General features: G+C 38.0%; 1 protein-coding gene across 1 annotated transcript; it reads right to left on the minus strand.

The window, feature by feature from the left end:
* Window positions 1–359: 359 nt before the first annotated feature.
* On the minus strand, window positions 360–24,744 carry SSR1 (signal sequence receptor subunit 1). The gene is made up of 8 exons (NM_001003270.1): window positions 24,617–24,744; window positions 21,218–21,330; window positions 17,468–17,555; window positions 15,712–15,974; window positions 13,883–13,959; window positions 12,674–12,752; window positions 11,013–11,106; window positions 360–619 (listed from the first exon to the last, which is right to left on the minus strand). The coding sequence occupies exons 1-8, from the start codon at window positions 24,693–24,695 to the stop codon at window positions 552–554; spliced, it is 861 nt and encodes a 286-aa protein (NP_001003270.1). The 5' UTR covers window positions 24,696–24,744; the 3' UTR covers window positions 360–551.
* Between the last annotated feature and the right edge of the window lie 11 nt (window positions 24,745–24,755).

Raw genomic sequence — 24,755 nt, forward strand, 5'->3', positions numbered from 1 at the left:
AAACAATTCTATTGCTAAAAAGCAGCTACTCCTGTCTATGCCTTTAGAATACTAGTTGTAAAACAGCAACAACAACAAAACACTTAATTTGTGCCGTCAACTGAGATTTGAGCAATTCTAAAAGAGAAATTGTTTTCTTTACAACAGTCTAAGGCAGGACATCCACAATCATATTGGACAAATATTCTTTTGAGTTTTTTGGGAAAATACTAGGAAATGTCAAAAAGAGACAACAGCATTATATTTAGTATTCTAAAGGCAGGCTTCAGGTAGTTCAACAATGATTCTGGTAACACTAACTGCTCACATACATACACACGCACACACATAGATTTTTAATGGCTTAAAAAAAAACCAAATTTGTTACTTTAGAAAAATGAATGCAGTGCATTTTCAGTAATATTATTATCGCCACAGACTCTGATTGCTCAGTCCACACATAAGTAGTAGTTGCCTTCTATGGTGATATGGCTTCTCTGCACTAATTCCCATCAGGCCGAAAAACATTAGGGCAGGTTAAGTAAAGACTGAATTGTTGCACAAAGGAACATTTACTCATCAGATCCCACTGATCTCTTCTGTGCCCGTTTCCTGGGCAACCTTCTTGGTGAAGCTTTATCTGGAAGAAAAGAGAAAGTTTTAACTTGCTTATTTTAAGTATGATGGATTCAAAAGATCTTTAAAAAGCATTTTCCTTCCACTTTACCATTAAGTTTAAAACACACACACACACACACACATACACAAATACCCTAGTAAAAATTGCCTCTTATCTAGTATAGGTTGTTAAACTAGCCTTTAAAATAATCCTTCAAGAGGTAACTCAATTCAAACAAAACTTTGTACAATTAGGGTGGCAAAAGATCTAATCTTGGTTACTGTGATATTGAAGCCACCAAGCAAAATCTTAAATTCCACAATTTAGTATGTTTATACATGCAAAAGTAAACACTTTGGAAATAGTGCCAAAGGTATGAAATTAAAGCTTTAAAAACACCTATACTGGCTACAAATTAATATCTATAAATGCACCCATGCAGTTTGCATAATTTTTAGTAATTTCATAAATTCGCCTGGTATGAGCAGCAGGTTAAAGGAAATTTTTAGACAGAAGATCAATACTAAAAACATCACCCTTCACATGTAAGCATTCTTTGTACTTTTTTTTTTTTTTAAAGATTTTATTTATTTATTCAGGAGACACAGAGAGAGAGGCAGAGACACAGGCAGAGGGAGAAGCAGGCTCCACGCAGGGAGCCCGATGTGACTCGTTCCCCGGACTCCAGGATCATGCCCTGAGCCGAAGGCAGACACCCAACCGCTGAGCCACCCAGGCATCCCTGTACTTTTTCTCTTTATCTCTTAGAGTCCTAGCAGGGTCTATTAAACAAAAGCTAAATTGGTGGTGAGTTTCTGCTTCCATCCAGGAAGAACAGTATCTACATTTCTTTTTTTTTTTTTTAATATATTTTATTTATTTATTCATGAGAGACAGAGAGAGAGGCAGAGACACAGACAGAGGGAGAGGCAGGCTCTTCGCAAAGAGCCCCATGTGGGATTCGATCCCGATGTGAGATCATGCCCTGAGCCAAAGGCAGAAGCTCAACCACTGAGCCACCCAGGCGTCCCTCTACATTTCTTTAAATGAGGCTGTCTTCTTCTCTGTCCATACTTTTTCAATTTCTAGGAGCACTTTACATATTAGGAAGTCAAGCCCTTTCTGGAATAAGTTAGAAACTATAATTATTTTTCCAGCTTAAAAAAAATGAAGGGGTGGAAAAAACATTTCACATCAAAGTATGGGATTTATTTTGTAAGCATTTCATGAACAACGATTATGAGAAAAAAATCTACCTAAAAGATCTTAATTTTTATTTTCTAAAACTGCCAGATCATCCTAATTATAGTTTTAAAATATACAGTAAATAATTTATCAATATATTCTTTTTAAGATTTTATTCATTTATTCATGAGACAGAGAGAGAGAGAGAGAGAGAGAGAGAGGCAGAGACACAGGCAGAGGCAGAAGCAGGCTCCATGCAGGGAGCTCGATGTGGGACTCGATCCCCGGACCCCAGGATCACGCCCTGGGCTATAGGCAGGCACTAAACCACTGAGCCACCCAGAGATGCCCAAGAATATTTAACAACTAAATTCTTTTTTTAAAAATATGCTTAAGAGTCAAGGACTATAATTTATTAAGACGGAGTCTGCAGATCACGTGAAAACTGACCTTGGAATTTTATTAAAATAGGTTAACGATGTGTTCAGAGGGGGCTCAACTCACCCAAAACTGAGCATAGAAGTATTTTTCTCAAGAAAGTCTACAACTTTCATCAGATTTCAGAACGGTTAGACTGAACCGTTCATAACTGGCCTTTATGCAACTGGCCAACTATTAGATAATATTTTATTTGAGTAGCTCCATACCCAGCATGGAGCCCAATGCAGGCTCAAACTCAGGACCCTGAGATTAAGACCTGAGCTGACATCAAGAGTCAGGATGCTTAACCAACTAAGCCACCCAAGCGCCTCTCAAAAAGTATTTTAGAATCTAACAGCCATCTGTGTGAATACAGCGGTTACTATGCAGATGTGAAGTGGTGATTTACGGACTTCCAATAATCTCAACCACCTGCAGCAGGGTTTTAAATATGAGAATACATGAAAAAGAGCCTCAGAGGACCTGAGATGCCTGTCTCAACACATATCAATTAAATTCCAGCAAGGCAGCCAACTCTGTCTACCTTAACAATTAGTCTAAAAACCTCCATCACCTGCCTAGCACAGCAAGTTAAGAAGCAGATAAATGAGAAACAGTAATAAAATAGCACTCTAGAGTTATTTGGCTTTTGGGGAAATGGCTCCAAATATCTCAAGAGTCCATAAAGTAGCATTTTACTTCAACAAAAATGTTTTGTGTAATGATGCTTTTCAGCCACCAAAGAAAAAACAAGCCCCTCTTATCACTTCCCCCACCAAAAACCCTAAGAAACTATTTTTTTAAAAAATCGAACATATTAAGGTCGAAATATTTTAGCTTTTAAGAGCAAAGCTTAAACTATGAAACAAGAAATCAACTGAAAGAACAAAAAACACTGGAACATGATGTTAATGAGATTCAGTAAATGGGGCAGATCTGAAAATGCCTTTTAAAAAAAAGATGTTATAAAACTCACCTAATCAGTGAGTAAAACAGTGGTAAAACTGACTTTTTTTTCATTTTTAGAAAAGACAAAAGCAAAATGTTAGCAGAAACTTCAACTAGTCCCTCACCAACCCCTTCTCAGACTAATCTATTCCATCTCCTATCATACCTGGGGAGTCATACTATACAAATAGTTGTCAGATGAGTTTTGTAATTAATGAAATTAAAATTTCAAGCTTCCTAATGGATCCCCGAGTTAAAAAGAAAGTCAAATTACACAAAAGACTTCATCTTTGTAAGTTTCTGATTAAGGTTCCTTATGTATACGTTTAAAAGTAATTGAAGCACCCTAATCTGAAATGCAAAACATATAAGGAGAAAAATGTATTAGTAGCAGGCTCAAATTGTTTCAAACTACCCCTCCTTCCTTTACAATTCTCATTGAGTGAGGAGGAGACGAGAAAAACCTCTTGCCAAATTTACAGTGGCCCCTGAAACCTATTCGTCCTCACATTACCCCTCCCCAAAATTCCTGGAAGCCTGAGAGACCTTCCACTTCCACAAAAACCTCCTGTTCTATTATCTCTAAAATTTCTCTTGGTTTTCTCCATTATGTCCTCAAATATGCAAAGCACATGTCCTATCTTTGAAAGAATTGGCTACTTTTTTTCTAAATTATCTTCAATCTGCTCAATGTCTAGTCTGGGAAAACTCTAAGTGTGGTTCTTAAAGTATGTCTGGACCAGTAGCCTCAAAAATCACTTAAGAACATGGATATACAAATTATTGGCCCTACCCAGACCTACTAGACTGGAAACTTGGGGGAGGGGAGTGGCTAGCAGGGGTAAGAAACAGGCTACATGGTTCTGGTGAGTGCTATAATTTAAGAACTACTGCTTTAAGGAATCATGTGTAATATAAAATATAAGAATAAAAAATCAAGTAAAAATATTAAAATTGACCTGAAAATATCACTATGATTTCAGGATTTATTTGAAAAAATATGTATTTTCTAGCTCAGTTCACAGAATGGGCCTAGAAATAATGTCACCCAGTATCAGTAACATCCCTAAAATCTAGATTTTCACTTCTAATGTCATCCAGGGGTCCTTGGAAAGGCAGCTTGCTCCATGCCTTGAGCAAGTACAAAATGTCTAGATTACCTAGTTGATCTAACAAGTAAAGGGTCAAAGATCAAAAGGATACGATTAAAGATGGTTCAAAAAGGCAACCAGTAAAAAAAAAAAAAAGAAAAAAAAGGCAATCAGTAATCCCTTCTCAGCTTTTTGGCTGAGATCAAGTGTAAAAAGGCAACCAGTAGTCAAAACTGTAATAATCGTAGCATCAAAAAAGAAGAGAGCTGACTAAAATACACCGATTCTATGAAAAACTGAGTTTATACATGATAATTAAAAAACAAAGGAGAAAATTAGGAAAATCTCATTTGTTACATTGGGGTGGTTTTTAAACTAACTCTTTGAAAACTGGAAAATAAAGAGAAGAATTAAGTACTTATCCTGCTTTTCCAGTAGGAACTGTCTTTTATAAAGTAACCAAAAAGTCCCAATTGATGAAGGAAAGAACTACTTTACCAAAAAAACAAAAAAAAGGCAATTAGCAAAAATCAAAGAAATTTCAATGAAAAATGATCACTTAAGACTTCTGAAACATTGACTCAAGAAAGGATTTTCAACGAGTGAAACGTTTAGAGAACTGGATATCTGTGTGATGACAAACTAATACCACACAGATAACTTCTAGGTTGCAAGCAGAAACAACTACCTTCTCCTGGTTACATGGAAAGATCTTATGCCTACTGCCCTAATCTAGTGCTCAATTTAGCATCACTAATGATGGGACAATCAGATACAGTTTCTCGATGTGATGCAGGGAGAAGTACTTATGAGTTATGATGTATGCTATCAGCCAAAAATATTTCAATCTAATCAAAGCTATAGATTAATCTTCCAAGTTAAACAAATTTTAACTAAAAGGCACCAGGAGAAAACAATCAGAGAAATCTGGAACAAGGGACTTTTTAGAGTCTCATTCCTCAGTGAATCAATGGGTTAGCAGCACTGGCATTTCCTGGAAGCCTGTAGGAAACACCAACATTTAGGCCCCATCCTAGAGCAAATGAATCCGAACCTTTATCATAAACAAGATTTTCAAGTGATTTGTATACATGTTAAAGTGTGAGAAGCCCCTTTCCAGGACAAGAGGCCAATTTCTTGAGGTGCCATAAATTAAAAGGGACTTAAGACAAAACCACCAGATGTATCATCCTATATCGGAAAAAAGAATTATAAAGAATGTTTTTGAAACTGAAGAAATTTCAACATGATTATTTATTAATAAAGAAAAGAATTCATTATTCTTTAAATTCTCTTAATTATTATTTTGTCAGGAAGTTATTTCTTTGCAAATCAAAAAAATTTTTAGAGGTAGTATGTCACTTATAAAAAAAACCTGCACTCTAAAAGAGCAAATAATCAGGGAGCCTGGCTGACTCAATCAGAAGAGCATGTGACTCTTGATCTCAGCGTTGTGAGATTGAGCCCCACGCTGGGTGTAGAAGTTACTTTAAAAAAGAAAATAATGGGGCAGCCCTGGTGGTACAGCGGTTTAGCGCCGCCTGCAGCCCAGGGTGTGATCCTGGAGGCCCGGGATCAAGTCCCGCGTCGGGCTCCCTGCATGGAGCCTGCTTCTCCCTCTGCCTGTGTCTCTGCCCCCTCTCTCTCTGTCGCTCATAAATGAGTAAATAAAAATCTTAAAAAAATAATAAGTAAAATAAAATAATGTTTTAACTAAACACATTTATTTTCCCCCACACTTCTTCCTACTTAACCTCTGTGCCCCTGAATTTTTTTTAAATTTTCATTTCTCTTATTCAAGTAAAGTTAAAAATTTTTAATTTAAATTTTAGGTTGTTAAGATACAGTGTAGTACTGGTTTCTGAAGTAGATCAGTGATTCATTACTTACATACAACACCTAGTGCTCATCACAAGTGCCCTCCCTAATGCCCAGCACCCATCTAGCCCATCCCCCAGCCCACCTCCCTCCATCACCATCAGTCTGTTCTCTATCATTAGTCTGTTATTGTGCTCCTAATTTCTGAAATGCTCTCAGGACTCCTTTGATTTCAAAGGCTGAGGCTCCAACTAAGACTTCTTGGCTCCCAGGCTTTGCTAAAAGTAGTAATGGTGAGAAAGAACTGATTATGTATGAAAATATTATGAACCTTCCAGCTATTTTAAAATTCCAGTAACCATTTATTAATAACATGCCTCTCAATAAGCCTGTAGAGAGTAATGCATCAAAACCCTGAATTTGATAAAAATTTTATCACTTTAATTAGAAAATCAGATTATCTCAATGCTGTTTATAGAAGTTTCATTGTTGTTTATGAAGTTTTTTCAAAGTGAGGGTTTCAAATACGTTGAAAAAGCAGTAATACAAGTGTCTTTGGTAGTAAGACATTGTCCTGAAACAAAATCAGGTTTTGAGCAAGAAAGGCCAAGTACTATTAAAAAATATTTAATGACTTTATCCATCTTTTGGTCTTAAGTCTTCCTGGGAAAGTACATGGGCTTCAGAATGAGACGATCCAGCTGTGACTCTTGGCAAGTTATTTTTCCTCAGTAGCAATTTCTCATCAATAAATAGAGACAGCACCTCATCTTGCAGAGTGAATGCCCAGTACAGAAGTTTAATTCTTTCCTTCGACAAGGTCTCCCTGGATTCTAATATGGTCCCTTTTCCTAACTTAAAAGTCGTCCATATTATTCACTCTACCACATACCACATACTGATTACTGATTACTCAAATATTTCATACTATCTCTGTTTATTAAAATATTTCATACGTGTCCTTTACTTCCCTCAGGTAGAAATGTAAACTCCTGAAAAAAACCAGTAATATTCTTCTTTTCAACATACCATTCAGAACCTAGCATAGTATTATGACACACTAAATACTTGACACTTGCTGATGAAAATACAATCATAAATTCATACGCTCTAAGTGTAGTAATTCTCAGCTTTAAAGTTCATGAATAACAACGTCAGGGAGAAAAGATACGATAAAACCAACTCCTCTTCAATCTATTTGTCATTTAAGAATTCTTTGAGAGGAGTGGTGCCACAGCTTTAGTTTTTTAGCTGTAACTTTTAATGCTTTTAGGGCAGCCCCAGTGGCTCAGCCGTTTGGCGTCGCCTTTAGCCCAGGGTGGGATCCTGGAGACCCGAGATCGAGTCCCACGTTGGGCTCCCTGGCGCGTGGAGCCTGCTTCTCCCTCTGCCTGTGTCTCTGCCTCTCTCTCTGTGTCTCTCATGAATGAATAAATAAAATCTTAAAAAAAAAAAAAAAAACTTTAATGCTTTTAAATGTAGTTTCAGCCAATTCTGTGTAAGACATTTAAAATTTCATTTTTTAAAGGTTTTATTTATTCATGAGAGATACACAGAGAGAGACAGAGACACAGGCAGAGGGGGGAGGCTCCTCACAGGGAACTGGATGCAGGACTTGATCCCCAAACCAGAATCACAACCTGAGCCAAAGGCAGACACTCAACCGCTGAGCCACCAGGCATCCAAAAATTTTAATTATTTTTGAAGAACCTTTATTTTAAACATCCAGACTACATTAAGTAATTTTGAGGCATTATAAAGAGACCACAGTCTACCCTCAACCCAATTCCACTTTTTGCTATGATGAATTTCAGGATAATATGGAAAACTGGTCCTTAAAAAGAATAAAGATTAAAGATTTATTTAAATTTAAATATATTATTTCATGGGATCTCAGCTATCACCTACACTCTATGTCCCAATGTCTCCAAATCTTTTTTTTTTTTTTTTAAGATTTTATTTTCAAGTAATCTCTACACCCAAAGCAGGCTTGAACTTACAACCCCCAAATCAAGATTGCATGCTCCACAGACTGAACCAGCCAGGCACCCCATCAGTGTCTCCAAATCTTGATTCACCTCTGCTCTAAAAACTTTCCAATGCTTACTGGACATCCTTATCTGGGCTCCTCATTCTCAACAGATCTAGTTTCAATTCATCTCCCCTCATGCATGTTGTGCTACTGTTCCTATATTCTCTAACAGTATGGGATCATCTTCCATCCAGATGCCTAAAAGTCAAAATTATTTTTCCCTCCTCCCACCCTCAAACAAAAAGTCACCAGAAGCCCAATCTGCTCCAATTCTGAAATATCTTTCTAGTTTCTTTTCCTCCACATTACTATTGTTTTAGCTTAAGGCCCTAAGGATTTCTCAGATGTTTTAATGAAATCATTTAACTGGTATCCCTACTTCTAGTAGCTCCTGGTTGCTAAACCATATACCACAAAACTACGATTATTTCTTTTAAAAATATAAATTTCTGGCAGCCCAGGTGGCTCAGCGGTTTAGCACCGCCTTCAGCCCAGGGTGTGACCCCGGGGTCCTGGGATCGAGTCCCACATCAGGCTCCCTGCATGGAGCCTGCTTCTCCCTCTGCCTGTGTCTCTCTCATAAATAAATAAAATAAAATCTTAAAAAAAATACATATATATATATATATATATATATATTTCTTACTTCTCTACTTCAGAGTATCTGATGGCTGACTTTTAACAAGAAGAAAAGCCAAGTCCTTCACATAGTGCATAAAACTTTGAAGATTCCTTCTTTCCCAACTTAAGACTCTGGTCAAAAGTCAAACTTTATAAATGATGTCCCCTACTCTCTCCTGGAAGATGAAGGGCCCTCCTATGCTGTTACTGCTTTTGTGCTCACTTTTAACAAAGCACCTATGATACTGTAATTATGTTGCAATAGAGAAAGCTTTCTGAAAGTAATAATGAGAACAATTCAATTTGTAACCCTGGAAAGGACTGTGAACAGCCCATTCACAACAAAGTACATACTAAGTAACCAATACAGATGTGTAAAGAAGAAAAACCTTATTCATAATTGTAAATGAAAAATGCCATTTTGTACCATACTGCTAGATTAAAACATCTGATAGTATTTAATACTTGAGAAAGACTGACTGGTAAGAGTGGAAAAGAACTAGGCAATATTGTACATCGTTGAAAACATAAACTACCTTTCGGAAGGGAAATAAGACTTTTCATTAAAAAGAAAATGTATATAATTTCAGACGTATTTTAAGGATTATCTAGCCCAGGTGAAAGGGGAGAAGAGAATCAAAAGGTACAAATTTGCAGCTATAAAATAACAAGTCATGGGGGTGTAATGGACACCACGGTGTCTACAGTTATTAACACTACTACATTGTACATTTTAAATTTTACTAAGAAAGTAGATCTTAAAAGTTCTTGTTACAAGAAAAAAAAGACTTGGGGTGTCTGCGTGGGTCAGTCAGTTAAGCATCTGCCTTTGGCTCAGGTCATGATCGCAGAGTCCTGGGATGGAGCTCCACATTGTATATACCCTGCTCAACAGGGGGTGTCTCCTCCCTCTCCCTTTCAAATAAATAAATCTAAAAAAAAAAAAAAAAAACCACCAAAACGTTTTTAACTATGTGTAGTTAACAGATGGTTAACTAGACTTACTGTAGAGATCATTTCACAATGTATACAAACATTGAATCATTACGTTGTACATCTGAATCTAATGTCACTTATCTCAATTAAAAAATGAGGAATTATCCTATAAGTTTTTATATAAAAATTAATTAATTTAAAAATAAACACCTGAAATAACACATATCCTTCAATACAGAACAGGTTTAATTTATTAGGACACATTTATACAAAGGGGTACTACCCAGTTACTAAAAAGAATGAAGTAAATAAATCACTATCATTAAAAAAAAACCCAAGACATGAAAACTCAGGAAGTAGAACAGTGTATGCAGCATGATGCCATTTGTATCAACTATTCACAAAGAAATAACAGACATATGTACTGGTAAATGTACAGAAAATACTTAGAATAACACACAAACACCAATTATGTATAGAAAATGAAGTTAGTGGAGCCAGAAGGGAATCTCAGTTTTTCACTTCTGTACTATTTACTAATGTTTTTAATACAAGGCCATACTGCTTTTATAATGTTTCTAAACAGTTCATTATGGGGCCCCTGGGTGGCAGAGTTGGTTGAGTGATAACTCTTGGTCTAAAAGTTCAGGGCAGGATCTGAGGGTTCTGAGATCAAGCCCGGCATCAATGGTCAACACAGAGTCAGCCTGAGATTCTCTCCCTCACCCTCTCCCCTTTCCCACACCAACTTGCCTGCTCGCTATCGAAAATAAGTAAATAAATCTTACTAGTCCATCTATGATTGGAAAAAATAAGTCCCATATTCTTTCATAAAAATTAATAGTTTAATCACATATGTAATGTTGAAATATATGTTATGTAAACTACCAGGCAAAGTTTTGGGTTTATTCTTTCAAACTACAGTGGGTAGTTAGTAGTTAGCTTTTCTAATAAACACAGTGCTGAAAACTGTTCCATTACTCATTAAACTTACTGTAAAGTATTCATAAGCTACACAGAATCCCCCAGTACTATATACAGCAAGCACCATTAAAAAAGTTAATTGCCTCACCTCTTCTACTCTGCACTGAAGCAACAGAAAAAAAGAGATAGGAAAAGATTAGGAATATGGAGAATTGACACATTTGTATATAAAACTGTAGATCTGGAAGCATTTCTAAATTAAAGCATAAAAGTACTATTCACAATAAAATTTTAAAGTGTTTATTATACTAGGTTCTCCACAAGTAATGGAAAGATGAGTGTTAAGTAGCACTGACCAAGCATTTTTGTGTCTAAAATACTTAAGTTTAACTTCCACTTAAGATAAAAATTTTCCAGCCAAGTTTATAAAAGTACTTACTGATTTGATTCAAGGTTTCCTGAGGAATCCAACTCATGTCAACATCATTCTGACTTGATGTACCCATCTCTACCTTCTGTATGGGTCTCTTGCGCTGAGAGCACAAAAACATTATTTTATAAGAGTTCTCTTATAATGTTGACTATAATTTTTAAAAAGCATATTAAGCTCTTCTAGTTTTAAAAACATACTCCTACTTAAGTACTTTATTAATTAGAAGGAGAAAAATCATGCGCCTATCACCAACTATAAATAAATGATAAGGAATAAATCTTAACAAGAATTTATTTTCAGGTTTTAAAGACCTTTTCCTCTGCTATGAAGCTTCCTACGTTGGTGGACTGGTGGACCAACTAAGTATTTATAAAAAATTCAAGATAATTACTGAAATACTGCATGCAAGCAGGTAGATCTGTACTGTTAGCTAAAGCTAAATACACTCATACAGTTGGCATAGGTAAAATAAAAATATAAAATCTTATTTAAGCTAACAACCTCAAACTCTGTCCCTGGAATAACTGCAGCAAACTGTTAGGAAGAAAGTGATTCAATTCTTTTAGTCTTGCTCTTAAACAACAAACCTAATCATTTATGTATCAAATATACAGTCTAAAAACTAGACCCTGAGTACATGAAAAGTAACTAAAAACTGGCTTCATTCAAATGAAAAAAAAACAAAAACAAAACAAAAAACGGGAGATGCCATTACACCTCATACATAAATTTATAGCAAAAAAGCTATTATGAAAATGAGGTAAAGAGGGATCCCTGGGTGGCGCAGCGGTTTAGCGCCTGCCTTTGGCCCAGGGCGCGATCCTGGAGACCCGGGATCGAATCCCACGTCAGGCTCCCGGTGCATGGAGCCTGCTTCTCCCTCTGCCTGTGTCTCTGCCTCTCTCTCTCTCTCTCTGTGTGACTATCATAAATAAATTTAAAAAAAAAAAAAAAAAAAGAAAATGAGATAAAGAAAGTTGTGGAAATTAACACCTGAGCATTTCTGAGTAGTTCTCTTTTAAAGATCAAGTAATGAATATAAATTTGACACAAATCATGTTATACTTTCCATTGAGAGGATAACATGGGTTGTTCCTTTTTTTTTTTTCTTTTTTTGCAGGGAGAACAGACAGATAAAAGATTAAGTGGTGGAATAAGCTACCATATCTAGACAATGCTTCGGCATTGCCACTTTCCTACCCTAATAAGAAAGCAGAAGTTTGATAGAATACAGCCAAATTCATTCATTCTATTTCAAATGAAAAGATTAACTTAAATGCTAACTGGAAATTATCTCTAAAGAGTAAAAGCTGTATTGATTAGACGTTGAATAATATATTCATTGAAAAGTGTAGTAAACAGTACAATGAAATCTTCTGAATTGAAGGAATAAAAATTCTAACATGATTTAGAATTACAATAAGAAGGTAAAGATCATTCTGGAGGGTGTAACCAAAAGACCTTAAATGCATTTGTGTATGAAAGTCTAAACAAAAACAAGTCACATATCCAAGGTCTCATCTTCAGGTTTTATCTTAAAAAAGTACAATAGACCTATAAATACACAAACCCACAGTTGAGAACAAGAAGCCACAAATAACTAGATTATACTTAGTACAGTAACAACTTCTGAATTATGGCTGTAAGAGTCATTCATCTAGAATTACCTTTCTCGATTCTAGGAGTTGATGAAGGCCAACAACAACCAGGAGCCCAAGACCAGCAAGGAACATATACATAAAGATTCTGATATAAAAAGGAGAAAAAACAAACTGGCTTTAATTCATAAGAAACAGCACAACTAAGTAAAACTATAATTCTGCTTTAACTCAAACATCATAGCTAATTACAACTATAATTCTAATGTAAGTGTTCCAAATAACTTGTGGGGCAAAGGAAGTATTTTATATTCCATTTACATCTAAGTAGTAAGTTTCACAGATTTACTTTAAGAACAATTAGTCAAAAAAAAAACCAATTGTACGATCTAAAATGAATAAAATTACTTTATAATTTATTACACTCAAGCTCAGTTTATTAAAATTGCGTTAGGTTTAATATTACTTTGCACAATTTGATTTAAAAATTGCTTCTGGTCAGTTACATATATGTATACAGTGAGAAATGATTCATGATCATTCACTAAGAACAGTTTCCAAGATAACTTGAGAAAAGTTAAAAATACAAACTAGATCTAGCAAGTGAAGAGGTATGTAACTTAGATAAGGCTGGTGATCAGCTTATGAGCATGTGGCAGAAAGAATTTAGAAAGGGGAGGGATCCCTGGGTGGCGCAGCGGTTTGGTGCCTGCCTTTGGCCCAGGGCGCGATCCTGGAGACCCGGGATCGAATCCCACATCGGGCTCCCGGTGCATGGAGCCTGCTTCTCCCTCTGCCTGTGTCTCTGCCTCTCTCTCTCTCTCTCTGTGACTATCATAAATAAATTAAAAAAAAAAAAAAAAAAGAAAGGGGAGATGTTCAGAAAGCCATCTATCTTTTAAAAATAGTATATGTCATTTTCCGTTATCTTTCCTAACTCACTATTAGTTCTAAAATATGGATTTATGTAGGCAGGATTTCACAAAAATTTATTGTGTGGTCCATTCTCACTATTAAAAATAAATGTTGGGTAGCCCGGGTGGCTCAGTGGTTTAGCGCCGCCTTCGGCCCAGGGTGTGATCCTGGAGACCCGGGATCGAGTCCCATGTCAGGTTCCTGGCATGGAGCCTGCTTCTCCTTCTGCCTGTGTCTCTGCCTCTCTCTCTCTCATGAATAAATAAAATCTTAATAAAATAAAATAAAATAAATGTTAACAGGAGCAAGCCTTTCAGGCCTACCTTGTGAGATCAAGACATACATATTGCAAATTTCACTTACGTCTCTCCATCTAACCCATCCTCTCTTTCAATGATCGTAACTGTTTGATTGAAGACAGCATCTTGGAATACATTGCCCTATTAATAAATCATAAAAATGTCAACAGCATTGAAAAAATAAAGATTGTAAGATTTCTTAAAACTGTTACCTTAAAAAAAAAAAAAAAGGTTACCTTAACAGATATAAAGCAGCTTTCTCATCACTTAGGTAAGACTCAACAAAGTCACATGTAATCGCACTAACTCAATGTCAGAGACTCAACATTATAGTAATACTTTCTTCCACAAAATAAAATCGCTTCCAACTTTTTTTGCTAAAGTTGTCCTTTGGTTTTATGAGGGTGGGCAAGTGGAAAAGTGTGAGAAACCAGGAAAGTAAAATAAAGATAAAATGTGCAGAAAGAGACAAAGCCCACGGAACACTCATAAGCTAAAAGCTGTAACTTCTGTTGTGTATAATGCCCCCAAAAAGAAGGGAAGAGCATGACAGTGTATATAGTAGCAGATTTTAAGAACTGAAGTCAAATCCATGTTCTAAATTCACAATGGACTGGAAATTAATTTACATGATTTTCAGTATCAAAATATTTTTCTGTTGCAGTCTTGGATTAATTTTGTCGGTTCAACACGACTTCAGTTTTCAAACACATCAGAATCATTGGGACAATACAGATAGTTGTTTCCAGCGTTTGATGCTTCACACAAAGGCAATACTTCTCAAAATTGTCACTTATTGCTAAACTGTAATTATGTAAGTTTTACTTCTAGATCTTTCCACCTGCATTCCTCCAATGACAATTCCAGGAATCAGAATACATTGATGATACAAACAATCAAAATGAAATAAAACTACACATTCATGTCTGTTGGATTAAGTTTAATTCTGCTTGAAAACAAGACAAAATATATAATTATTCAAACTGCGTAACTATGAAATTGAGAAAGATTACTATATTATTTTGAAAGATCAAAAACCCTAAGTAATAAAAAAAACTTCATTGCAGCATGAAAAATTTATCTTAGACGTAAGTAAGCATGCTGACAATATGTGAAGAAAAGGTTGAGTAAGCTTCCAAAAGGATGAATTTTCCTTCTCTGAAAACTTTTTGAGAAGGGAATGATTTAGACGTGCTTTCATCTGAAGGATATAATACTTGGCACCTGGAGGTCAGCTCCCAGCAGTAAAATTCTGGTGTTCTCTCATTGATTTACTGGACATATACATATATATGTGTGTGTGTGTGTGTGTGTATTAAAAACCACAAGAAAGACAACAGAGCTTATATTAGACCATTTGATTCTCATGAACCATAAACCTTACTGCTCTAACTATCCTAAAAATAATCGATTATATTTTTATCTGAGTATATAAAATGATGGAAAAAGTTACAGAAAGCCCTTAAAACTTACAAATAAAAGCAGTAAAATGGGCAAAATGGAAGCAATGAAAGGAGGTACAAAACAAACTATTCTCTCTATATTAACACCTGAATAAACAATACAATCTGCTGTGTGGCTTATCTTTCTTTTAAGATCAAGCTCAAGTCACATCTACTTTTCTACTACAGCACCTTACACACTTCTCTTTAGTATGTATCACTTATGCTGGAATATTGCCTGTTTATACCTATCTGCCCCACTCAATTCTAGTGTTGAAGACAAACATGTGCAATTTATTTTTGCCTCCCTGTTGCCCATCACAGTTCCAACCATAAACAGGCACTTGAATGAATAAATATAAGAGTAATTCATTAATCAGTGTCGACTGTCCTCATTCATCTCTAAGGTAAAAAAAAAAAAAAAAAAAAAAAAAAATTTAGAGGGCCTTACATTCAGATCTTTGTAGTTCAGATTGATGACTAGACCAAAAGGTCGTCCACCCATGGGCTCTGCAGGAATGAAGGAGTACTCAAAAGTTGCCTGTCTCTGCGGTGGTACTACAGTGTTCAGAGGAAGAGCTGTGAAATTCTGGATATAAAACTGGTAGTCCTGAGGATAACGGAATGAGGCATCTAAGGATTCAACAATAAAATCTTCTGTACCCTTGTTTGTAAAGCCTACTAGGAACTTCACAATATTATTTGCTGGAAAATCTAAGAAACAAAAAAAGAAATCAGAAGATTAGCAAACATTTTAAGCACACAAAATAAATAGACATTATTAAGGATTTGGGCACCCTTTCCTACATGTGGACTTGGTTTCAGAATCTTTTTCAGTAGCACACTCCAGTCACCCACTAACTAGTAATTGATTACAGTTAGTGTATAAACTGAAACCCTTGTCTGTACTCTGGCATTGCAACTTAAGAACTGAAAAGAGCATCTCAACATCAGATTACATTATTTCCATGTTGTGTGGTCTAAGAAAGAGTTGTGTACTTTTAGCAGTAAGATTAACTGGCCATGGGGCTACCTGTCTTAAAGTCACCTCCAACCTAGCATCTATTATCTATGCAGGTAAGAATGACAGAAAAGTGAATCTGAGATTGTAGTGTCCATTAAAATATTGAAAAAAAAAATTAACCAGGTAACCCATACCACTTTAAGCAATCAGTCAAAACACAAATTTGAAGGTAAGACTCAGAGGCAGCTACAAAAAAAGGAGGAAAAGCCTCTTAATCAAATCCTACTTTTTGTAGGCATAAAATTGGAATACATGCAGGAATAAAACAAAACTTGAGAAGACTAAGAAAATTAGTAACTTCAAAATGGAAGTATTTAATAATTATATCGTGGCCTACAGAGCTGAGTTTCACCCAGTTTAGCAGAGGCTTTGGGGCAGACACATCTGGGACCATCTTCATAATTTATTTACCAACTGAGTAGCCCCTGGACATGTTCTTCACCTCTCTAAACCTCAGTTTAGCAAGAGTAATTATCCTCATACGGTTTCTGTTATTTTTTTTTTTTTTAAGATTTTATTTGAGAGAGCCAGAGCATAAGGGAGCACAAGTTGGGGGAAGGGGCAGAGGCAGAGGGAGACGCAGACTCCCAACTGAGCAGGGAGCCCAAAGTACGGCTCAATACCAGGACTCCAGGACCATGACTTGAGCCAAAGGCAGATACCCAACCGACTGAGCCACCCAGGAGCCCTGGTTTCTGTTAAGATTAAATAATGCACACAAAATATTAAGAACAGTGTTTGCTGATAGCCCTCAGTAAATATAAGACATATTTATTTTCTTTTAATGAACTAGGCTTAATCAGTTTTAATATTTCACTAATATTTACTAATATTTCACTAATTTACTAATATTCGCTAATATGTCACTCATATTAAGTCAGTTTACTGTGGCAGTTTGAAAAATGTTTAACCGGTATCTTCCAAAAGAACATCTGACTTCTAATTTAAATAGATAGTACTTATTTTCCCCATAGTTTAAATGCCAGGAATACTATCTTACATGGATTATATGGATAATCACACATATAAGTGGGGTTTTTAAAAATACATATTTATGCCATATTTGTAAAATAATAAAGAGGAAAATGAATAAAAATCTTAAGCATTACTAATGCTTCCCCCAAAAAAGTAAGCTTGTCATTTGAAAAATTCCTATGCCTGAGTTAAAACATTTCTCTATTACCTTCTCCTTTCACAAACAGGATGGTTGTATCTGCACTTGGTGAAGCTTCAGGTTCACCAGATACATCTTCTTCCTCTTTATCTTCAGCCTAACAAAAAACCACATTAAAAAAGATAATTATGAAGGAAAATACATCATTTAAAAATAATGACTTCACTATATGTGGGACAAAATGCTGCTTCTCCAAGGCTTTGCTGGGATTAGTAGGAGTACAAATTTCAGTGCATCTCCAAGAATAATATGTATACCAATGCCCCGGGGATTTTATGCAGATCTGATTCAGTTCCAGGGAAAGCCTGAAATTCTTTATTTCCTTTTTTTTTTTAAATTAAAGATTTGATTTATCTATTCATGAAAGACACAGAGAGCGGCAGAGACATAGGCAGAGGAGAAGCAGGCTCCCTGCGGGGAACCTGATGTGGGATTTGATCCCAGGACAACCCCATTCCACCCGCGACCGGACCAAAGGCTCAACCACTGAGCCTCCCAAGTGCACCTGAAATTTATCCCACACGTGCTTTTTATATAAGCACGAAAGAAATGCCAAGGCTATAGGTACTCAAACCACACTTCCAACTGTAAGGTTCTAGAGCACAGGTTGGTAAACTTTATCTGTCCAGTCTGAAAAAAGTTTAAAAGGTATCTTTCAAATGAACACTTAATTCCCAGTTAAAACAAATAGTATTTATTTTCTCCTTTAAATGCCAGGAATACTACCTCACAGGAAAAAGTCTCAAACTTACTCCCTCCCGCTCACCCTCCATCTTCCCACAAGGGTGAAGGAAACAATACTCTGAAAGCAGCACCAACCCAAGGATCCAGCTATCAAATAATTTTGGCTTGGGGAACCATGAGGTCCCTCTGGCAACTACTCAACTCTGAGGCTGCAGCATGAAACCAGCCACAGACAATATGTTAAACAATAAGGACAACTGCACTTGGCCTGTAGCCATTTTGCTGACTTCTGTTCTAGAGCACCTTGTCATCACCCCCAAAAGATTTCTATCTCAATTAACAGAACAATCTTCCTGTGAGAAGATGTCACACAACTTGGAAAAAGCGGTTAAAAAAAGAGTAAGCAGGATCATATTGGGATGATGGAAATGGCCTAAAATGCAGAGCTGCTCAACTTGGTATATTTATTAAAGATTGTTGAATTGTTTGTTTAAAACAGATGAATAGTATAATCTGTAAACTGTATCAATGAAATAGTTACAAAATGTGAAATTTTAATTTAAAAATTTAATCCTCAGTGCAGCACCTCTTCAGGCATTGATGAGGATTACAGAGATTACTAATATATTTGAAGTGTTCAGGCCTTTAATAAATTGAGATGCTTAAGGGCACCACTGTTTACTGGCATTTTGCTTTTTTCATTTATGTAAAACACTCTCTCCCCCAATAGACAGACCTCTCTCAAGGGCAAAGACAGTCTTAAACTTAAAAAATTCTCCACATCTAGATCATAACTCAAGAGAAGACCCTCAAACATTTGTTCAATGACTATGCAACTGTTTGATGTTATATTTTAAATATCCTAATGATACCATTCATTTAGTAAGAGTTAGTGAATTTCTATTTTTGAGAAAAGAAACCCACAAGTAGGAAAAGGGACCAGCGATAAGAAGGCAGGAACCAAAAGGCTGTAATAAGGAGCAAAGAGTATTTGATCTGACTTGATTGATGTATTGTGGGATAAAAAGAAATGGAAGTCATAAGATGAAAGCTTAAATTGCTAGAGCCATATCAAAACAGGAACAGTTTATGGAAGTGGGATGGATGGTAAAAGCTGAATTCCATTTTAGACATATAAAATTTCAGGTATGAATGGAGTATCTAGATGGTGCTATCCAGCAGAGAGCTGGAAATAAAGGTATGGAGCTCAGTAAGGTAAGTGGCTAGAGACAAGATCTGAAGGTAATTGGTAAAAGGTGGTGCTGGCTGAAACCACAGGTTTCATCAACAGTTAAGGAGGCAAGCAGAGGGAGAGAAGATGGTAGAGAGATCGAGCAGCAGCAGTTGGGCAGAGTAAACTAGTCACCCCCACCTCCAAACCAACATGAAGGGACTCAAGGAAGGGGTACTCCGCAAATGCTTGAAAGAGTTTGAACAGGATAACCATATTAACAATGAAAAACAGGCCACGGATTTTGCAATTAGGGGAGTGGTGACTTAGCAAGAACAGTTTTACTAGATACATCGGACCAGACCACAATACAAATGTGAAATGAGTAGAGCGGTACAGTTTACGCTTTCAAGAAAAGTGCTGGTAAAGAAAAAGTGTAGCAACTTAAAGTGGAGGAATACAAACTGGGATATAAAAGTATATCTGTAGCATTTTAATATAATCAAGTCACTGACAAAGTTACAGAAAAATACAAAATCCCACCACAGGACCAGATGGGGACATGAACACAGGTGGTAGGGCTAGCCTTAGAAGAGAGTAAAAACAACTCACTATTTTTTTTAAGGAGAAAATGTAGAAAGGATGACTGAATAATATAATTCAGAAGTAGAAAATTTGATAAAGTTCACACTCGATGGCTTTTACTTTCTGGCACTGAAGGCACTGCCTTGCTAAGACTGTGAAGAGGACTGATTCTGGAGTTTAAAAGTCGTTTTTTAAAAAGAAGTAATCTGTGTAGAATAAATTATAGTAGTCCAGAGAGGAAATAAAAGTAGCTAGAAGCATGTTGCAGTGATCTTCATTCTACCCCAACATTCTTATTGTCATACTATAATTTTATAGTAAAAGTTTCAGAACTAGACTTATTTATTTATTTTAAAGATTTATTTATTCATGAGAGATGGGGGGGGGGGGGCGGGGCAGAGACACAGGCAGAGGGAGAAGCAGGCTCCATGCAGGGAGCTTGATGTGGGACTTGATCCCGGGTCTCCGGGATCACAACCTGAGCTGAAGGCAGGCGCTTAACCACTGAGCCACCCAGGGGTCCCCAGAACTAGACTTTTTAAAAGATCTTCTCCAAGCCCCTTCTTTTTCACAAGACACATTTTATATACTGTTTATTGCCTATTCCTCAATCCCTGCCACCAAAACACATATATATTGCCCCAAGAACAGAAACTCCATGACAGCAGGGAAAATACCTGGTTTCTATACCCCAGCACTAAAAACAGTGCCTACCACATAGTACGGATTCAGTAAATACTTGCTTACTGAATGAAGGAAAGAAAGAGGAGGAAAAAGAGATCCAGAGAGATAACCTACTCAAAGTCAAAAAGCTAAGTAGCATGCATCCCAAATCGATCAACACTGGTCCAGTGCCATTCCCAGTGTACTATTACCCTCTAAGATAAGGTCCGTATGATATTTAATTGTTCTTTAATTGTTCTTTGTCTCACATCTTCCTCCTTGTGCAAGAAAATACTTAACCATTCTCAATTACTGGCCCCTTTCTCCCAACTTCAACCCACTGATCACAGCAACCTCTTAAAGCAAGAATTTTAAAACCAAATTTGGGGAAGCCCGGGTGACCCAGCGGTATAGCGCCGCCTTCGGCCCAGGGCCTGATCCTGGAGACCCCGGATTGAGTCCCACGTCAGGCTCCCTGCATGGACCCTGCTTCTCCCTCTGCCTCTCTCTCTCTGTGTGTCTCTGCCTCTCTCTCTCTCTGTGTCTCTCATGAATAAATAAATTAAAAATCTTTAGAAAACAAAAACAAATTTGTCTATAAAAGGATAGATTCTAGAAATGCAATATACATGAATTACGCTTTATAGAACACTAACCAAATCTGTGGGTTCATCTTCTTCCACTTCTGCTTCATCATCTTCATCTTCAATTATTGAATCTTCCACCGTTTCTTCATCTTCTGTGAGATCTTGAGCTGCAACTAATGAGCCTAACAATAAAATACAAAACAAGTAGTTACCCTTTACTGCTGGCATATCAATGGTTTTTAGTCCCAGGTACAGGCAATACATATTTCCCCTGGAGTGATTCAATCTCCCAGTTCCCTTGAATGATGTCAAATTACAATGCATCTAGAATATTCATGATTTTATCCTATTGGTAGTCAGATCAACTGTATGTTAACTTTAATGGGAAATACCGTTTAAATTCTCAAAAGCACTGAATTGTTGGGAAAATGAACTGCCGAAACTAAAGATGCCTTGAGGTCAAATAAAAGAACTTTACACAAGTTTGTTTTAAACGTAAAAAGCTCCAGAATTTAATCCCTATCATTAACCATACAAACGAAAACCTTACTCAGATCTAAAGGAAATAGCAACCTCAATAACTAGGCAAGAAACATTTGTTATTAAAGTTGACTACAGCTCTGAGAACTTGATAGCATGTAATTCCAAGGAATAAATACTTGTATGGCATCCATGGTAAAAACTAGCTTGCATAAAATATATTTGATACAATAAAAACTACACTGGTAACTTCAGAGTTGATGGCACCGAAAGCATGCATCCATCTATTTTTGCATATGGCTTTCAAACATGTTTTAAGTACCTTTTCATTTTATTTCCCCTACACTTAAAAAATTAAGCATCACTGTAAGGTCAAGAAATTATAAATTTTATAGGCAAAAGTTCTTTAAACAAGTCACGTTAAATTGATCTCAGGCAAGACACTCAAAACAGAATCTCAAAGTTCTAGTGACTCTTCCAACATTTCTCAGCAAGAATGATGATGTGGCAATTCAGTAGAGGAAAAAAAATGTGGGAAAGGAAGCATGTGTACATGCTGCAATACCCAGAGAAAACAGTCTATATTAAGGGCTACGCATTTTAAGCCTTTCCCACTTCCTTGAGTTCTTACAAGCTGTTAAAATTTATGTACAATATTAAAGAACACCGAACCGCACATTATGAACTGAAAAACAGCTTCTACTGTTTGCTGGACAAACAGTGCATTCATAACTTACAAGTCATCTTCTAGAACCAGCATGAAAAATACCTATGCTAACATCATAATTTCAAGTTGTACTTAAATTTCAAGACTTCTCAATAGATGCAATGGATTTTCACCCTACATTTCAGTAGATATTAAGGTTACTCAGTAACAGTTCTGTGCCTAGAGAGTCTAGCAATTCTCAATTGGAAAACTTTAGAGAAAAAACTTCCTTTGGGGGAAAGGAAGAAAAAAAAAAAGACCATTCCTCACACACACACACAAATGTCTAACGATATCTAATTAGGTTTAGACAAAACTGATGTTTTTTAAAACAGAAAGAAAATGGTTTGAAACCTGAAGAACACAGTCTGGATCCTAAACAGGCAATTGTCCGATTTTCTTTTGAAAGCCAAGTAAGAGCAAACCAGCCAAGCGACTCCTAAAGGAAGAGAGTCCCCCTTCAACCCTGCAAATGAATTCATCAACAGGCTCTGTTAATTCTCTCACCTGGTTTCCTATCCCCTAAATAGAAACCAGTGGCTTCCCTTTCCTTTGTAAAAAAAAAAAAAAAAAAAAAACTCGCATGGGCAGCCGGGGTTGCTCAGCGGTTAGCGCCGCCTTCAGCCCAAGGCCTGGCCCTGAAGACTCCCGGATGGAGTCCCTTGTCGGGCTCCATGCAGGGAGCCTGCTTCTCCCTCTGCCTGTGTCTCTGCCTCTCTCTCTAATAAATAAAATCTTTAAGAAAAAAAAAAAGCATGTGTGGGTACCTGTCATTATCAACCATTTTTGCTTAAACTTACAGAAGGAAGGGAATCCTAGTGATCATTAATTTTTTTTTAATTTTTTTATTTATTTTTATTTATGATAGTCACAGAGAGAGAGAGAGAGGGGCAGAGACACAGGCAGAGGGAGAAGCAGGCTCCATGCACCGGGAGCCCGATGTGGGATTCGATCCCGGGTCTCCAGGATCGCGCCCTGGGCCAAAGGCAGGTGCCAAACTGCTGCGCCACCCAGGGATCCCCTAGTGATCATTTAGACTGAAATTCTGCAGATAAGAAAACTTAAGTTTGGGCAGCCCGGGTGGCCCAGCAGTTTAGTGCTGCCTTTGGCCCAGAGCCTGACCCTGGAGTCCTGGGATCGAGTCCCACCTCGGGTTCTTCCACTTCTGCTTCAGAAGTAAGCAGAAGCATATAACTGGGTGTTCTATGTTGGCAAACTGGAAAAGAAAGAAGAAAGAAACGAAAAGAAAAGAAAAAAGGAAGAAAAAAGAAAAAAATAAGAAAAAAGAAAAGGAAGAAAAGAAAAAAAAGAAAAAAGAAAAGAAAAGAAAAAAGAAAAGAAAGGAAAGGAAAGGAAAGGAAAGGAAAGAAAAAAAAAGAAAAGAAAGAAGGCAGGCTTCTCCTTCTGTCTCTCGTGAATAAATAAATAAAATCTTAAAAAAAAAAAAAAGAAAAGAAAAGAAAACTCAAGTTCCTAACGGAACCAGGGGGCAAAAAGAGCCACGTGTCTGCGTCCTTAGGGTCCTGCAATTCCCACAGCAGGCCAAGTGCTGCAAAGAACAAGCCGAAATGAACGTCTAATGTCGAACTGGATCTTTTTTTCCAGCCCCAGGGCCATGAGATGCGTACACACACAAAGTTGCAGAAAAAGGGAAGGGGAGGGAGGAGGAGGAGGAGGAGGAGGAGGGCTCAGGTACAGGCAGGGCGGGCTCCCGAGCCGCCGGGCGAAGACACCAGGTACCCCCAGGGATGCGGCGCTGGTTGGGGGGGGGGCGGGGAGCAGGAGGGTGGGGGGGGATGGTGGGGGGGGGGGATGCTCTGGGAGCCGCGCTGCGCAGAGGCCAAAGGTCTCAGCAAATGAATGAAGGAGGGCTCGCAACGTGGAAGCCAGAGACACGTCAGCCCAGAGCGGGGCGGGGGCGGGGCGGCCCGAGGAGCGCAGCGGGCTGCGGCTGCACCCGCCCCCCGCCCCCCGCCCCCCCGCGACCCGGGGACCCCAGCTCCGGCCACCGCGGCAGGTGCGGCCCAGGCGGGGACACCGAGGTGCAGGCGGCCGAGGGGCAGCCCGCGGGGACGCGGCGGAGGCCCCGGCGGGGGCTGCCCCGCGCGCCCGGACCCCAGACTACCGGCCGGGGCGGGGGAGGGCCGGGAGGGCGCGGGCCGGACCGACCCCGACCCCGACCGCGACCGCGACCGCGACCCCGACCCGGGCGCCGCTGCCGCCTCCGGCTTCCAGCCCGCAGCCGCCGGCCTGCGCCCCGCCACCCACGGCCCTCGCCTCACCTCCCGGGCCGCCTCGGAGCAGCACGGCAGCGGGGAACGCCAGCAAGAGGAGCAGAAGCAGGCGCGGGAGGACCCTCATGGCGCGGCCGGTCCGGCGTCCGCTCGCCGCCCGCCAGCGCTCTCCGCGGCTCCGGCGGTA

The sequence above is a fragment of the Canis lupus genome, chromosome 35 (assembly GCF_011100685.1).
Source record: "Canis lupus familiaris isolate Mischka breed German Shepherd chromosome 35, alternate assembly UU_Cfam_GSD_1.0, whole genome shotgun sequence".
Lineage (NCBI taxonomy): Eukaryota > Metazoa > Chordata > Mammalia > Carnivora > Canidae > Canis > Canis lupus.

What these genes read in the sequence shown, in the direction of transcription:
- SSR1 (NM_001003270.1), bottom strand. Translation starts at nt 24,695, where the DNA reads ATGAGGGTCCTCCCGCGCCTGCTTCTGCTCCTCTTGCTGGCGTTCCCC. An exon ending in AAGATGAACCCACAGATTTG is followed by an intron (nt 17,556 to 21,217) that starts GTTAGTGTTCTA and finishes GTTTTTTGTTAG; the next exon opens with GCTGAAGATAAAGAGGAAGA. An exon ending in TGAACTACAAAGATCTGAAT is followed by an intron (nt 13,960 to 15,711) that starts GTAAGGCCCTCT and finishes ATTTATTAATAG; the next exon opens with GGCAATGTATTCCAAGATGC.